The sequence below is a fragment of the Hermetia illucens genome, chromosome 1 (assembly GCF_905115235.1).
Source record: "Hermetia illucens chromosome 1, iHerIll2.2.curated.20191125, whole genome shotgun sequence".
In the NCBI taxonomy this organism is placed as follows: domain Eukaryota; kingdom Metazoa; phylum Arthropoda; class Insecta; order Diptera; family Stratiomyidae; genus Hermetia; species Hermetia illucens.
In genome coordinates, this window is record NC_051849.1 from 88,422,680 (window position 1) to 88,439,893 (window position 17,214).

The 17,214-nt window shown below is 43.9% G+C and overlaps 1 protein-coding gene across 2 annotated transcripts in view; it reads left to right on the forward strand.

Moving 5' to 3' along the window:
* Positions 1-17,214, forward strand: part of LOC119661351 — a 49,945-nt gene that overhangs the window by 4,756 nt on the left and 27,975 nt on the right. The window contains exons 3-8 of one of the 2 annotated variants that reach the window (XM_038070656.1): positions 10,092-10,184; positions 10,237-10,278; positions 14,127-14,225; positions 14,366-14,521; positions 14,588-14,722; positions 14,779-14,823. In XM_038070656.1, coding sequence (XP_037926584.1) covers positions 10,092-10,184; positions 10,237-10,278; positions 14,127-14,225; positions 14,366-14,521; positions 14,588-14,722; positions 14,779-14,823 — 570 coding nt within the window. The remainder of the gene's footprint in view (positions 1-10,091; positions 10,185-10,236; positions 10,279-14,126; positions 14,226-14,365; positions 14,522-14,587; positions 14,723-14,778; positions 14,824-17,214) is intronic. The other variant, XM_038070657.1, reaches the window with a different exon arrangement.

Below are 17,214 nucleotides of genomic sequence, written 5' to 3' on the forward strand. Positions count from 1 at the left end.
GTCGCGTCGGATGAGAGATCTGGCCACTCCTCACAGTTCTGTCTATCTGTCTTTCTTTTAATGGATGGAGGTGGAAACCTTACAAAGACAGTGTCGCGCGAGTTGCAGCAGTGTGTGGGACTCTCACTGATTAAAAACACCCCCACTTTCTCCTTTTTCTTTTCCCGCGGAACCGCCGCAAAGCATTATTTAGCTCCTTCTTTCTGGGTAAAATCGTGGACATGCTCCGGGTCCTCAGGTGTGCAACCACATTCAAGACAAAAGGGAGAAGCATCCAGCCTGACTTGGTGTAGATACTTCCTGTAACTACCATGTCCTGACAGGCATTGCGTCAGATGGTAGTTAATCTCGCCATGTCGTCGCTGGATCCAATCCTCAATACGAGGAATCAAAGCGTGGGTCCAGTGACCCCTTTGCGAGTCATCCCATCGTTGCTGCCTTGCCGCCTTTCAGTATTCTGCATTCTTTTCAGGTGGATTAATTTTCCTTTTCTCGTACAGGCAACGTGTCCAACTTGCCAGAATGTCTATCGGGATCATTCTAGCAATAACACACGCTGCATCGCCTGATATTGTTGTGAAGACGCTGCACACCCTTAGCGCCACTAAGCGGTAAGTCATATTTACCCTCCTCCGATTATTTTCACACGCCAGTACTTCCTCTCAAACTGGTGCCGCGTATAATACTGTGGAGCGAATCACTCCGGCCACAAGTAATCTGCGACTGTATCTTGGGTCTCCAGTGTTAGGCATCATCCGCGCTAATGATACGCTGGTATTTGCCGCTTTCTTACAGGCATAGTCCAGGTGCCCCTTGAAATTGATTTTGGCGTCAACCATCACCCCTCCAACACCCCCCTCCCAAAATGAATATTAACCGTATTCCCTTTCCTACGGTTGGTAATCAAGATCGCCTCCGTCGTTTGTTCCGCAAAGTCAAGCTTAACCATCTCCAGCCACGCTTTTATAGCGCCAATGGTTTCGTTAGCGTACACTTCAATGTCTTCAGGTTGTTTCCCGACGACAATCACAGCTAGATCATCTGCGAAACCGATTATCGTGGCCTCCTCTGGAAAGGAAAAAGCCAGGAGAAGACCCAACACTGAGCCCTGTAGTATTCCCCCTCATCCAAGGCACAGCATTTATTAGACGACATCGCGTTTCTAGCCAGCTTCAAAACAAGGTCTACGCGTTGATCATTGAGTGGGCTTGTGGAAATCCAAATTGTCGCTCCGAGAGTCCATCCTTATATTCAATGATAGGAAGCAGTCTATTGTAGATGGCCCTTTCGACCGTCTTTTCCACCATGTCGATGAGGCAAGTCCGTATGATGATGGATGTCCTGGGTGCTTATTCGGCTTAGGGAGCAAAACTAGTTTTGCCTCTTCCACCGGTCGGAGAAAATTCCTTCTACCATGCATGTTTCAAATACGCTGATAAACAAGTCAGGCCGGGTCTTAACAGCGAGTTTAAGAGCTCTATTGGGAGCAGCATCCAAACCGGGAGCTTTGTTATCACCAATTCTCCAGCAAACTTGTTCAAGTTCCTCCTCAGTTACCGCAGTTATGGTGTAGACTTCCAATGCTTGCTTGTGTTGTTTGCGCTCCTCTTTATCCTGTCGGAAGAGCGCCATCACGATATGGACGATATGTTTGCCCTCTCATCTTCTTCATAAGCATCCTGTACGCTGTTCCCCAAGGGCTTTGGGCTGCCTCTGCGTAGAGCTCCTTGAAGCATTCTTGTTTGCTGGTCCGTATAGGCTGCCTACCTTGAAGGTTTACTATACTTGCCGTTTCTCGTCGAAATCTGATCTTCCTCTAGATCGTTTGCAGATACTTCTACCTTGAAAACATGCATCGCGCCACTCAGCGATCTCTTCATTCTACCAATAATTTTCCCGCCTTTTTGGGTGGACTCGCCATCTCGGCATAACACCATCGCATGCTCTCATTATGCGTCCCATCATTTGCTCTACCTTCTCTGGAGCCGCACCATCAGGATTGTGGCCTCCCAATATCATCTCTACCAATGCATCCTCTTCAAACTTTTTTACAGACTAGCCCTGGTTTCCAGCTCCGCGGGAGCGCACATCGCCGCATGACCCATAATCGATCTGGAGGAAAATTTCCTGGTGGTCGCTGTGAGTATAATGCTCACTGACAAACCATGTCATTCTCCTCGTCAATGTGGTACTCACATATGTCAGATCCACTATTCAGCCCGACCCTGTCCCACGAAAAGTGGAAACGTTTCCCGTGTTGGCAAGCAAAGCCTCAAGCAGGATACAGCCCCTGGTGTTCGTAGTGCGACTGCCCCAATCCATGGCCCACGCGTTGAAATCACCTGCTATGATCTTGGGGTTTCGACTTCTTGCACCCGAGACAAGCATACCTAGCTTGGTGAAGTATAGCAACTATATATGTAGATACTAGTTATTTTTGCCCTGACGAATCCAACTTCTGGAAACTCTACTTCTTAGAAGCTTGATTTGCACCGCTTTTATTATTGCGACAGGGTTCGCCGATTATGGAAGCTTCGATTCCCTTCTTATAGATGGTGTGCGAGAGAAGGTCTTATGCAGCTTCGCAGTGGTTAGGGTTGATTTCTATCAGCCTGCAACGTGCCGACAGTCGACGCAATTCTTCCCCTTGCAAAGCATACATTCAGGCTCAGCCTTCGACTTTCTCTGACTTGTTACGGTCACCTGTACATTTCATCGGTATGTGGCCAAATTCCAGGCATCTAAACCAACGCTTGGTTGAGGCTTTTTCCAAGATCCATCAGTTCAGGATCGGATTTGACCTTCCTGAAGATATCGGCATAAGTCATATCACCTTTTTTGGAGATGATAATTAATTCGGGCCGTAATCTTTTGTTATGTGTCGTTTTTTTTCTGCCTCTCTTGGTCCATTCTTCATTGGTTCCTTTTTGGAGCTCTGCCTCCTTTGGGTCGATTGAAGCCGGCGCCGCAGTTTACACGATTTTGGTAACTGCCTTCCCCTTTGCTGGTGAGAGCCTTTTTTGCGTTTTTGCGTCCTGCAAGGATCCAAATGAATCGTTCGCGCTTTCTCTGCTCCGCTTTTCAAGGTTACCGCCTTTGGATTTTGAGGGGGCGTCACTTGCGTTGCCTGGGTGGCGCTTGGTTTTTTTCGAGGTATTTTTTTTCGTCCTTCGCACTATTACACAGTACGCAATTGGCTCGGACCATGTGTTTGAAGTCCTGGTGCACATTGTGTTTGTCCTTTATGAATACGGACAACTCTATTACTTTTCTCCCGAGTAGGGCATACGATGATTCGTCCGTATTCTGACACTGCTCCTTTGCTTGGTTTTTCCACTGGGCACTTCCGTATTTATTAGCCTTCCGGAAGCTTCCCTGATTTCCTTCATTCATCAACGTTGATTTCTGAAGAGATCGCAGGATCGTCGATCTTCCCCTAATGGATAAAACACTAAGTCCTGCAACATGTCCCGACCAGGTATAGTCGCCACATCCGGGCATCCTTCCGTGTTTTTTGAACTGGCCTTCTCGGGAGTGATGTACTCCTTTTAAATGTGTCTTTCTCCAGGCCACTTGTAGTATTCCATGCAACGGTGGCCAAGTAATCCACCACCTAGGCACTGCAGTCGAGGGATATCGACGGCTGACAGCCTGCTTGCCCACTCCCAAAAGCCGCCGATACTGGGTTTCGGAGTCCCTGCACCGTAAATTTTTCTTCTTTCATATTGGTTTCTTGTTCTGGGTGTCATTCCCATATCCATTTTGTCTATGGGTATTTTTCTCCTACCTACCCGACCTGCGCATAATCATCCTCATGCCTGCATACCTCCAAACGCGTACATGTGCATATTCCTACACATCCGCCGAGCATTCCCTTATCCGCACGGAAGGACGCGCGTGATGGGAGATCTGACAACAGGTCTTGTTCTCAGAACTTATCCAACCGAAAAATTTGAAAAAAAATCACATCTATATGAAATCTAGGTCTCAAAATACATCCCGTTCGGATATCTGCACAAATAAAGTTAATAATAGTATATTATCATGTTTTAGAAATTCACCGGGAACCCCCTCTTAAGTTCATCCCAGCAATACAAAATTTGGCGGCAGCATAGGCGATAATATAGGACATAATTCTAAAAAGTTTGAAGGCAATCCAATTATTATTGACAAAGTTATAGAAAATCAAAATCTTGCATTTTAGGTAAATTTATTGCGCAAAAACGCGTATGACGTCATCATCATGAACTTATACGAACGGGGGGGGGTACATATGGACGGTTTAGTTTTCATATTTTTGGGTTTTTTTCTGGTATTCCGATTTGTTTAAAGTTTTGTGTGAAACGAAACCTCATTAGAAACCGATTAAATGGCTGTCTGTCTGTCTGTCCTTCATGCAAACGCATCTAAAATCAAGGACGCGCATGCCGGACTCTTGCCAACTAAAACTTCCCGTATTTATCACACTCTCCCCGCGAGACCACTATTCTGATATTGCTTCGCGAGGCTCTTCAGTTATTAACTACTCATAGATAAGCTGCTACTGCTTTATGTGTTGTAAATTGCATTAGTTTCGCTTCTATGCGTCCGCTCAACTTCTGCTCCTTTTAGCCGTTGATGCATCCAGTTTCACCACTGGAACTACTGCATACCACGCGATATTCGATTCCACCATCTAGCTAACCAAGTTTTCCACCATCAAGGCGTTCGAATCTTGGGCAAACGTGCATCGTCTGCTACACCTTCACATGTAAGGCAAACTAGCGATTCATCCAAACCGAATCTACTTACCGTATCAACCATGTCCGCTAAAGAATGGTATAAAATCGCCATGATTTCACGTAGTCTACGTACTTATGTTCGGAATTAGCCTGTATGTCCACCGACCACTCTTTGCTCCGCAGGCAATCTCATTTGCTTAAATTAAAATTTTTGTTTAAGAATCGAAGGATTCCTAAGTCCACCATGGCGGACCAGACCTGTTGGAAAACAACATGCTTTTCTCGGTTGTGGTCCACGGAACCCTCATCCTTGGTCAAACACCCAAATTGCAAATTATACGACTTGCGGTTTCGTCTAGTGAAGAGACAACTCATCAGACACTGCCTCACCTCTGCCCTGGGAGAAGCATGACCGAAGTGGTTACAAGTTGATGTTTGCTCCCTTATATTAATTCAATAACACGACCAGGGCAGAGGTGAGGCAGCGTCTGATGACCTGGACGAAGCCGCAACTCATTTGCTCAGTTTGATAAATACGGCTCGCTTCGTGCTTCTCGTACAAGCGGTTTATTTCATCGGCAAAAATATCCACTGAAATCCTCCTCGCAATCACGCATGCTGCTTCAGACGATGTTGTTTAATAAGCGGAGCATGTTCGGGGAGCACTTAACCAATATGCAGTTTGAAGCTGTATGCGATTTTCTACGACTTTTGTTGCTGATGTCCACACTACGCCGTCTATAAAAACACAGAGCTGACGACTCCCGATAAAAGTAATCACCAGTTGTGGAACGCCACTTCATCCAGGTTGCGCTAATGCGTGAAACTATTTCATAAGGCAGTTCCTCATTGGTTGATGGCATTGACCCAAGATATCCAAATCGTTCAGTTCTGGGTAGGTCACTGCCGCTGACAGTGATTGTACTTGTTTCTGGGGATGCGTCGTCAAAAATTCAATTTTCAGTTGTATGGTTTGTTCAATCCGTTCACAGAATTTACAGATGTGATTCGCCTGCGTCCCTGATTGCCCGGTTGAGGAGTTTTCGGAACTCTGTTCTAATTTTGGCCAGGTTCCTGCTTCACCAGGACACATCCCTTAATGACGTGACTATCTCCGGAGAGCTGGCCTCATATACGCCAATGACGGCTTTGTTGAGATCCTCCACCATTATTTCCAGATCCAGCTCTCCTCCGTCCCGGAGACTTGGGTTCTTTGGAAGAAAAATTGTGAGCTCTTACATGCGTTTGAAGGAAGATGAAGGATGGACGATTCTATAGCCTATGCAACGATTGAATAGGCTAAATGGGTTGCGGTGTGAAGGTCACTTAATCTGTATTATTATTATTATTTTGTTAAGGGAAAGTCGCACCGCGTCCTTGAAGAACTATTGTGCCCCTTTTAGTGGTTATAGTGTACCCGTTGATCATAGTATCTCAAGCAGGCCAGTAACCGTTAGGAACTTTAGTATGTTCCCCACTTCCAGAAGTTTCAGCCTTGCATCCGGAATCAAGTGTTCTCCCAGATGTATCGATCTACTTTGCACAAGTGCTGGACATTGTCCCAGGACGTGCATAGAGGTTTCGTCCTCCTCCTCACAGAACCTGCAGGCAGTGTCCGTAGATATCCCTAGCTTCCCTAGGTGGTAGTTCAGCCGACAATGACCAGTGAGAATTCCCACTATGATTCGGAGGTTCTTTTTGGTGAGGTTTAAGCAATCCTTTGTGCGCATGGGTTCGTATCCCCCAATAAGCACCCTGGACTGCTCCATCCCTGGTAGGCCCGCCCAATATAGTTCCCTCAACCGTTTTTCTTCGTTTCTTAGATTCATAGCCATGAAACCGTTTCCGATTCCACAGAAGGGTTCTGGCCCGTATAAAAGCATCCCTGCTCCCTTCTTGGCTAGTTCATCCGCTGCCTCATTGCCTTCCAGCCCAGCATGGCCTGGAACCCAAAGTATCCAGACCTTGTTGGACGAGCCGAGTGTATTCAGTCTCTCAAGGCATTCCCATACCAGTTTAGAGTTCACCTGGTTGGACCTAAGTGCCTTGATCGCTGCTTGGCTATCGGTGAGGATAGCTATGTTCTGCCCCCTGTAGTTCCTTTGCAGATTAAAGGAGGCACATTTGTCTATGGCGTAAATTTCCGCATGGAATATGCTAGTGTACCTGCCCATTGGCTCAAAGTACATTTTCCTTGGACCAATGACACCGGCACCCGCTCCCTCTGCTGTGAGGGATCCGTCAGTGTACCAAGTAATCAGTTGCTGGTTTAAGCCGTATGTCGCAGCCACGCTTTCCCAGTTTGTCTTGTTACTCCAACGTGTTTCAAACTTCTTATCGAAGTGAAACCTCGTTGTCATGTTGTCCCTCGGTATCAGTAATTCGGGATACCGCCTAGAAAGGATATCAATCTTCCTTCGATTTAGGCAGCTCCCCGCCTCACTCATGCTACCGGCCATCCTGAATATTGATCTCCTTGCCTGCATCTGTATGTGCAGATGGAGAGGGGTTAATCCCAGAAGGACCTCCAGGGATGCCGTTGGGCATGTCCTCATTGCCCCACTGATACACACGCAAGCCAGCCTTTGGAGCTTATGTAATTCCCTGGCTTGTGTGCTGAGTTGGGTTCTTTCTGCCCAGATTACCGCTCCATAGGTAATCATTGGTCTTACTATTGCAGTATATATCCAAAGTAGTATCTTCGGGCTACAACCCCATTTTTTTCCTGCTATGGATCTGCAAGTCATCAGAGCCCTCGTGGCTTTCCGACAAGTGTTTCCGACATGTGTCTTCCAGAGTAATTTTTGGTCTAGCGTGATTCCCAAGTATTTGACCTCTGTTTCTCGTTTCACCTCCATATCATGTAATGTTATGGCTTTCAGGTGATCCAGCTTACGCCTCCTAGTGAATGGTACTATGGTGGTTTTGGTTGGGTTGATCCGCAGTCCCACCTTCCTGCACCAGGCACTAGTAACCCTTAATCCAGTTTGGATTCTATCACATAGGGTATCTTCATATTTGCCCCTACAGATTAGAACAATATCGTCCGCGTAGCCCTGGACTTGTATTCCAGTATTAGTTAACACGTCCAGGAGTTCATCCACTACCATACTCCACATCAGCGGCGATAGTACTCCGCCCTGTGGACAGCCTTGAGTGGTGTTCATGATAATAGAATTTGTACCTATTTGTACCTCTATTTGTCTGCCTTCTAGCATTTTGCCCATCCAGAGTGCCAGGGTGTTTCCCACTCCTTTGCGGCTCAGGGCATCCTGTATCTCTGTGTGCGATGTGTTGTCGAATGCTCCTTCGATATCCAAAAACGCGCACAGTGCAATTTCTTTTGTTTCAATGGCGTCCCGTAGTACCTCTGTCAGCTGATACAGAGCAGTTTCAGTTGACCTTCCTGCCCGGTAAGCGTGTTGACAGTGATGTAAGGGATTACGCTTTAGAACGTTAGTTCTAATATAGTTGTCTATGACCTTCTCCACCGTTTTGAGTACGAACGATGTTAGGCAGATTGGTCTGAAAGATTTAGGGTGAAAAGGATCCTTTTTACCCGCCTTCGGAATAAAGACCACTTTTGCCCGTCTCCATGCCCTTGGTATGTAACCCAGTGTTATGCTCCCCCTTACCACCCTCAGAAGAGACTCTAGGATAATTCCTAGGCCTCTCTGGATAAGTGCAGGGAAAATGCCATCTGCTCCGGGAGATTTCATTGGTTGAAAGGTTCCCACTGCCCATCTTAGCCTAGCTTCTGAGCATACCTCTTTTGCTAGTTTCCAGCTCTCTTTCCTTCCCCCTTTATTCGTTGTTGGGGTGTCAGGCACATTATTGTCGCCTGCCGCCGAGGGGTAGGACCCCAGGAAATGAGTTCTGTGAAGCAGGTGTACCCTGTCCTCCTCATTCTCGGTGAATGTCCCGTCTTCTTTTTTCAAGCAGACAGAGGATATTCTCCCGTCTTTGGCTACAGCCTTGTACAGCCTAGTTGCTTCTGTGATCTGTTCAATCCCTTCACAGAATTCCCTAAAGCTGTTCCGTTTCGCTTCCCTGATGGCGTTGCTATACGCAGTCAGTGCATTTTTATACCTCCGCCAGTCCCCGGTTCGTTTTGCCCGGTTAAAGAGTTTTCGTACCTCCGTTCTCATTCTGGCTAAGTTTCTGTTCCACCATGGTACATCCCTTGATGACTTGACTGTCTTGGCCGGACAGCTGGTCTCATATGCGTCAATGACGATTGTGTTGAGGTCTTCCACCACCGTTTCTAATTCTAATTCGCTCCTGATGTCACCGCTCCCTTGAAGGTGGGCAATGTTGTTGCTCAGGTGCATTGTGTAGGATTCCCAATCCGTTCTCTTGGGATTCCTTATTATTCTTTTTATTTCGGAGTTACCCTCAATGTCGAATCTGATTATCCTGTGATCAGACATTGAGGGTTCATCCGACACCCTCCAATTCCTGACCATCCCGTTCATTAGGGTATTTCCTAGAATTATATCTAGTACCTCTTGTCTGGTGCTGGTCACAAATGTTGGAGTGTTCCCTACGTTGTATATTTCTAACTTATTACTAAGAATAAATTCGAGAAGGTACTCACCTCTACGATTAGTGTCACTGCTTCCCCACACTACGTGGTGGGCGTTGGCATCGCAGCCGAGAAGAAGTGGTAACGCCCTCTCCTCGCAATACTCCGTCAGCTTTGCGACTTGTTCCGGTGGAGCCCGGCTCTCGTCTCCTGGGAAGTATCTTAATCTGTAAGGTGTGGAGCCAACCCGGAGAGTTTATATCCATGGCAGAAAAAAAAGAAAAGAGAAAAACGTGACAGACCCTACCTGAGATGAATCAACGGCGCAGGCCAGGAGCCAGACAACTTTTAGGGATATTGAATTAGTGAACCTCGGTGCAAAACCGAGATTTCTGAAGCTCCATACTAATCCATAGTTGGCGTGATTGTAAATCACATTTTAAAATAATTGGCCCACGACTGTAATCAGTGTGTCTGCCTCACGCACTTTTCTCGCAAACAGCTGCACAGTCAACTGCGACTTTGTATGTTGTGTAAATTTTTTCTTCACGGGATATGTGAAATCGAAATAATAATGTAGGGCATAATATTCTAAATCTACTAGGCCAAAGTTATTTATTTTGTGTGACTGCACTGTATCTCAAGACAGCATAGAATACCGATGTTGCCTACTAGCTATGTACAAAAGGAATCATCAGCTAACGAAGTATTATATTTTCAGAGATAGAATACAAAAAAATTCTCATCCTGCACCTAGTTTTCGATTTGCGATTTGTTGATTTTTATCCTCTTTCAAGAGTTCTAAATTTTATCTTTTTCAAAGTATATCTTTTGTGAATTTACAGATGCATCTACGCCCTGCAGAACTTACGGAAACAATGGTGTGCGTCTTAGCACGTCTTTATCGGTTTATGTTCTCGATAATGCTGGAAGGGAATGTATGTTTTTGATAGCTTCTCTGTCATTTTGAATAAATATGTTATATTTCAGACAACGTGCCCATTTTGTCGGGAAAGAGAAAATACTAAGAAGGTAAGATATATATACTTTTTTCCGAGTTATCAAAATTTTGGCGGACGCCGGATTTTACCTAATACTAGCACTAAGTGCCAAGCATTTAGGCTCGAACGATCCTACCAAGTTAAAAGATAAAGGGGCATTGGTGGTTGTGGCCGATGATAGATCAGTGGGAGAATCCGGCGAGAACTCCCGGCAACATCGAACACGTATGCAGAATGGTGTACTTCTGTATGGTTTGAACCAGGCTGTGGGAGTCGCAGGACATCAAGGGAAGCCGTGACGGGAGCTGGGATTATTTATAACCATACGCTTGAGACGCCAAATTTCTTTGACTTCCCGAGCCAGTGGCTCATAGTTCACCTTCTTCTCCACGTATTTCCGTTCAATGCTGCTATTATGGGGAATAGCAAAATCAATAATATACGCGGAGCGAGCCGTCTTGCCAACTAACAGTACGTCAGGCTTGTTGTGTAGAGTGTGGCGATCAGTCAGAACTTGCCGGTCCCAATACATGCTGTAAGCAGCACTATCAAGTACTGCTTACGGATCATATCGGTAAACCAAACCGGACATGTTCCGATGATCAACCCATGCTTGTATGCAAGGTTTTGATGGATCACCTTACATACAACATTATGCCTGTTCGTGTATTGTACCGGTAACAGTGCAGCCAGAAATGAGATGGTCTCATGTCTCTAACGCCGAACCACACATTCTGCACTGCTCCGTTCTCTACCCGCTCTTTCATGATGAGCTTTTTACAAGCTTTATAATTTTATAATCCATCGTGGGTACTAATCCACGTTTCGCCCTGGGACCTATACTATCCTTTGACCACTAATATAGATTTTAATATGACGCATCATACTGGATAATTTCGTTTAAATTTCAACCATTGCTTCTTTTGCGTTAAATTAATGCTTACTAATAGATAAGATATTCGTACTATATGGTACCCGATATTAAGGGTACATCTAATTCATATACATTGCAAGCTATATATAAATGGAACCGCCGAAATAATCTTACAGAAAAAATTAACAAAACCTTAGATTAGAATCGAGTCTATGTCTGTCTGTCAGTTTGTCAGTCAGTCTGTCTGTCCGTCTGTCCGTCTGTCCGTCTGTCCGTCTGTCTGTCACTCCCGATTTATTCGGAAACGGCTAGACCGATAGTCACGAAAATTGGTAAGAGCGTGATCTGTTGTTCCCTTTACATGCAGCAAGTGGCGCAATTTTGTGTTAAGTTTAAGGGGGGGGGGCTCCCCATAGATGTGAATGGACGGTGCAATATTTTTTTTCATAAAATGTGGTCATGTGGGTTATTAAATGAAAGGATTCAATTAGTACTTTTCGAAACTGGTTCCATATTTGATATCGAGGGAAACGTAGGGGAGTGAGGGCTCAAAATATCACCATCAAAAAGTGTAACAGTAATCAATTTATATACGTTTATATATATGTATAGTATTATGTTTCTTTAGGGTAAGGATAATATCTGTAATATGTACGTATATTTTGTAGTTTGGAAAAGAATGAATGATTGAATGATGAAGGAATATGTTGGGTTTGTAGCTATATACGCATAGAAAAATGTACGATGAAGCTTCTTACATAAGATGAACACAAAACCTTTATACCCGAAGCGGGAATTCCGACTTCTTAAGGATGCAGAGTCCTGAGTCCACATCCACTTGGTGACGGACCGGATCCCCTTTTTTGAATAAAACCTTTTCTTTTTAATTGCTTGTATACAAGTGTTAAAGTGCGAGGAATTTATAAATAAAACAAAAACGACTAAATTTTCAGGCGAATTCATTTTATCCAGCGTTTCACCGACTTATCCATGCGCCACTCATAGGACACCAAGGGATGACCTTTTCGTTGTATTCTTTTTTTTCAGCCTAGACCATGGCAAAGGCGACTCACCAGACGCTGCTTCACCTCTGCCCTGGGAGCGGCGTGACCAAAAGTGGCAACAGATGGAAATCGCTTCTTTCTGTATAAACACAAACACGACAAATATGCGAATTCCATTTAATTTGAAACCGCCATTACTCTAAGCCAGGCTAAAGCAACATTTTTTGTTTTAGATATCAGGAATCCTAAATCAGGCAGTGTCTGATCAGGATGGAACCGTTAGTCATTTTTCTTTTTACTTTTTGAATACGGAGGGTCCGTGGACAAAAACAGTGAGAGTACCTTGTTCTGCATCTGGTCTGGTCCATATCCAAAACAATTAAAAATTAATAAGTCGTTTTTAATGATATAATGACTATATTAATTTAAGTATATTTAATATTCAAGACAGCTCCAATGTCAACTCCGTGTTACGATTCGTGACTTTCGCACTATCTCCGCTCCATCCTTACCATATCGGTGAAATTTATTGTTAATACGACAGAGCTGCCACACTCTCAATCGCTAGGTCGACGTCGTGCTTCGTCTTCAGTGTGTTTCATTGGATAGGGGAAACTTTCCAATATTTCAAATTTCAATCAGTTTGTAGATTTGCTTGTTAGAACTTCCGCTCGCTTTCTCTAGACCACTTTTCAAGCAGCACTATGATGATAAGAGATTGATGAGAGCCGTCAGGTGTTCTGGGGTGATCGGTCAGCCAGTAAGTCAGGTCCAAAACGAAATGTAATCATTATCCTTTGTACCGTTCGGAACATCCCAATGTTCCTTACCTTTTGGGTTGGCTAGTCGGAAGCTACAGTGAGTATGTTTCGCCAACTCTCGAAAAATCGCCTCGGAATTGTTTTTCGTTAATTTTGAATCTTGGTGTACAGTGTAGAGTAGAATGGATGGTTTAAGTAGCTTTACACATATTGCTATTTTGAAACGGCGAGTATGCTTACTTCTTATTTACTTTACTTTCCCTCCGAGCAGAGTGGAAACCAGTGCGTCTATATCAGAACTTCCATCCTCTTTTTCGTTTTCGGTTGGTACCTCCTTTTTTGCTCCTCTATATTCAGGAGTTACTGGTTTTTGGCGTCGTAGCAGTTCGCAGAATTGTCAAACTTTTTGGAAATGGATCCCTAAGGCAGCATTCATACTTGCCAGTACATAGCACATACAGCGTATAGCGTAGCAGATGCAGCAGAGCAAAAAAAAGTATTCATACTTACTAGCACGTAAGTCTCCAGACACTGCATAGGTAAAACTATTCATACAAAAGTATTCGCATAGGGGTCGTACAAAGCAGAGTAACCCTGGGTCACTTCAATCGACGTTTTATTGTCCAAATATGAAAACTTAACATTTAGTAAAATTTAGTATGACAACAACTTGCACTATTACCACACGAATGCACCAAAAGTACATGCCAGTGCAGCAGCTGAAAACCATTTGCAGACGTTACGGAAGTGTATTCATACTTACAGACACTTATCACTAACAGCACGTAGCGTAGCCAGGCCAGTAAAAATATCCATTCCGACAATTCCTTCGTATGCCGTGGAGTGTTTGTGCGTATATGTCACGTTCAATTTCGGTAAATATAAATACTTGCGCGGTCAACGCATGAAAGAATATTTTTGTTCTGCAATGCTACGAAACGCCATGTGTTCGTAAGTATGAATACTGTTTAACTCTACGACATCTCCTGTCTAGGTGGTTATTATCTCTTCCGTTGTCAGTCGGCGATGCTAAGATTAAGAGGATTTTTAACGAGTTGGTCGTTTCAATGAACACCGTTTCTTTCGTTACTTTTCTTATAACGCCCTCAATCTTCAGCCAAATTATTTCTAACGCTGACTTTGTTCTGTTTTATTTTAACCACTTGGAATGAAAGATCAATTAAATGAGTTTTATCTGAATTTATATCATTTAGAATTTATATTAATTGAGCATTTTCAGAAGGAAGGTAAGAAGAATGATGAATCCAAAACCGAGAAGGATAAAGAAGTAGAAGAAAAAGGTAAAAAGGAGCCAGAGAAGCAGAGTAGTGAACACATGGTGAGGTTTTCTTTCATTTCCATTATCATTTCATCTTGAACCAGGATCTTTTTCCAATAACACCAATAATTAATCAGATTAACTTGATTAACTCGAGAGTGATCCTTATTTTATCGCCATCGCCATTTATCGCCAAACAGGTGCAACATTATAAGGAAGATATAAGCAAAATGGCGAGGAAGAATGATCCCGTCGCGAATATTCGTCAAATTAATAATATTATCACAAGAGACCATCAAAGGAAAGATATTTTAAAGAAAAATGAAGAGAAGAAACAGGATATTTGTGATGAAAAAGTACGCTTAGAAAGGGTTTAAAGTCTTGTATTCTATTCTAAATAATTAAATTCATTTTATTTCTAGAAACATGAAAAAATTAAACCTGTTCCCATCAGCTACTCAAAAAGAAAGGATCTGCAAGATAAGCCAAATGAAACAATCGAACATGCAGTACGTTGTAGATTTTGCCAAGCCTTTGAAAATATTCGAGATAAAAGAGTAAGCTAATAACTTTAATTTGATTATACAAATTCATTAAAATTCTGCTTAACTAGGATACCCCTATCAAATATTTGGGTGATTCCCATCAGAAGCATAGGGTAAGCTAACTAAATTCTATTTCATCCAAAACTGTATATTGTAATGTCCTTTTTTCGCAAAATTTTATCCGATAGCTAGAACCATATTTACGCGCTATTGCTGTCGATTTATATCAATTTGTTTCAACTGACTCCACAATCCTCCACCGTTCTACTTGCCTCCTATTCTTTTTCTACCATAGATATTGCCCTTATAGACTTTCCGGGCTGGATAATCCTCACCCATACCGGTTAGGTGACCCGCCCACCCCAACCTGTTGAATCGGATTATAGAGACTTCGGAATCGTCCATCCTCATGTAGGGGGCTAGAGTTTGCAATTTTGCTTGCTAAAAAGCCATGGTCTCTGAGGAATACATAAGGACTGGCAAGATCTTGGCTTTGACCCTATCGTGAGACATTTCGAGAGAAACATTTTTTGTAAAATGAAATAGGCTCTGTTGGCAGCCAACAACCGTGCGCAGATCGGTTGTGATTTTCGACCCTAGATAGGAGAAATTATCAACGGTCTCAAAGTTGTAGTCTCCTATCTTTGTTCTTCCCGTTTGACCATTGCAATTCGATGTTGTCTTCGTCTTGTCTTCACTAGTGTGCAGCACAAGATCTCGCGCCGCTTGCTCGATCTGGATGAAGGTAGACTGTACGTCTCGGATGGTTCTTACCATAATGTCAATATCGTCAGCGTAGACCAGTAGTAGGGTGGACTTGAAGAGGATGGTGCCTCTTGCATTAACATCTGCATCATAAATCACTTTTCCAGGGCCAGGTTAAAGAGGATGCGTGATAGGGCATCCCCTTGTCTTAGACCGTTGTCTATGTTGAATGGTTTCGATAGTGATCCTTCTGTTTTTATCTGGCCTCGCATATTTGTCAAAGTTGGCCTAGTCAGTCTTATCAATTTCGTTGGGATAACGAATTCTCTCAACAGTCACAACAGTTTTACATTGCTTGCTGATTTGCCTGCAATCTCTTTGGTATGGGTCGATGATGTTCTGGGCATATAAGGCTATCCGACCTATCAAGATAGCGGACAATATCTTATAGATGGTACTTAGCAACATGATACCTCTTAAAAACCTAAGTCTTTGAGGAATACCTAAGGCCTGGCAAGCTCATAGTCTTGTACAGTAAGAGCTTTGACCCTATGGTGAGACGTTTCGAGCGAAACAGTTTCTGTAAGCTGAAATAGACTCTGCTTGCAGCCAGCAACCGTGCGCGGATTTCATTGTCATAGCTGTCATCGGTTGTGATTTTTGACTCTAGATAAGAACAATTTTCAACGGTCTCAAAGTTGTAGTCTCCTATCTTCATTGCTTCCGTTTGACTAGTGCGATTCGATGTTGTTCGTTCTTTCGGTTTTGGTTTTGGCGCTGACGTTTCCACTATGTACTTCGTCTTGCCTTCATTAATGTGCAGCCCAAGATCTCGCGCCACCTGCTTGATCTGGATGAAGGTGGATTGTATATCTCGGGTTGTTCTTCCCATGATGTCAATATCGTCAACGTAGGCCAGTAGTTGGGTGGACTTAAAGAGGATGGTGCATCTCACATTTACATCGGTACTACGGATCACTTTCTCGAGGGCCAGGTTAAAGAGGACGTATGATAGGGCGTCCCCTTGTCTTAGACCGTTGTTTATGTTGAATGGTCTCGAGAGTGATCCTGCTGCTTTTATCTGGCCTGTCGGAAATCAGATTTCCCTCTTTGTTTCGGCAGGATGAGCATCGAGGTGCATAAGGTTTCATCTAGCTGCCTTATTGGTAAAGCTTCCGCGCTTGGTGCAGTTGCTCCCTGCACTTTTCTAGTTCACAGACTTGTTGGTTCTCCCAGGCTTCCTTCTTCCGTCTGTGAAATCGATTCTCCACTCGACGGAGTTCTAAGTAGGTCTCTGCGCGTGCCCCCGTTCTTTGAGAATCCAACATTTCTCGGTATATGGCATTCTTCCAGTCCGTTGCTAGTTTCCTTGCAAACCATGTACTTCCAACAACTATTTCTTGCGATACTGCTAACTGAATAATCCGCATTCCGTTATCATTGGTATCGTTATGTCAGCTTTGGGAGCCGATGTATCGTCTGAATATGGGCTCCTTCCCTACTTGATTATTGAAATCCCCAAGTATGATTTTGGTATCATGCTCCTGACAGGCTTCAAGGGTCCGCTGAACTGCCTCGTAGAAGATATCCTTTTCCGACTCTGCAGTTTCCTCTGTAGTAGCGTGAACGTTTATGATGCTTATATTTCTAAACTTGCCTCGCAAACGTAGAGCGCATAGCCTTTCCCTTATATTTATTTTCAAAGCCGATAGCAGCAGGTTCAATTTTCGCCTTCATCCTTCTCTGTGTACAGTTTTTCATGAAGAAAGAACTCCCAGCGATCACCACGTGGAGGTAGA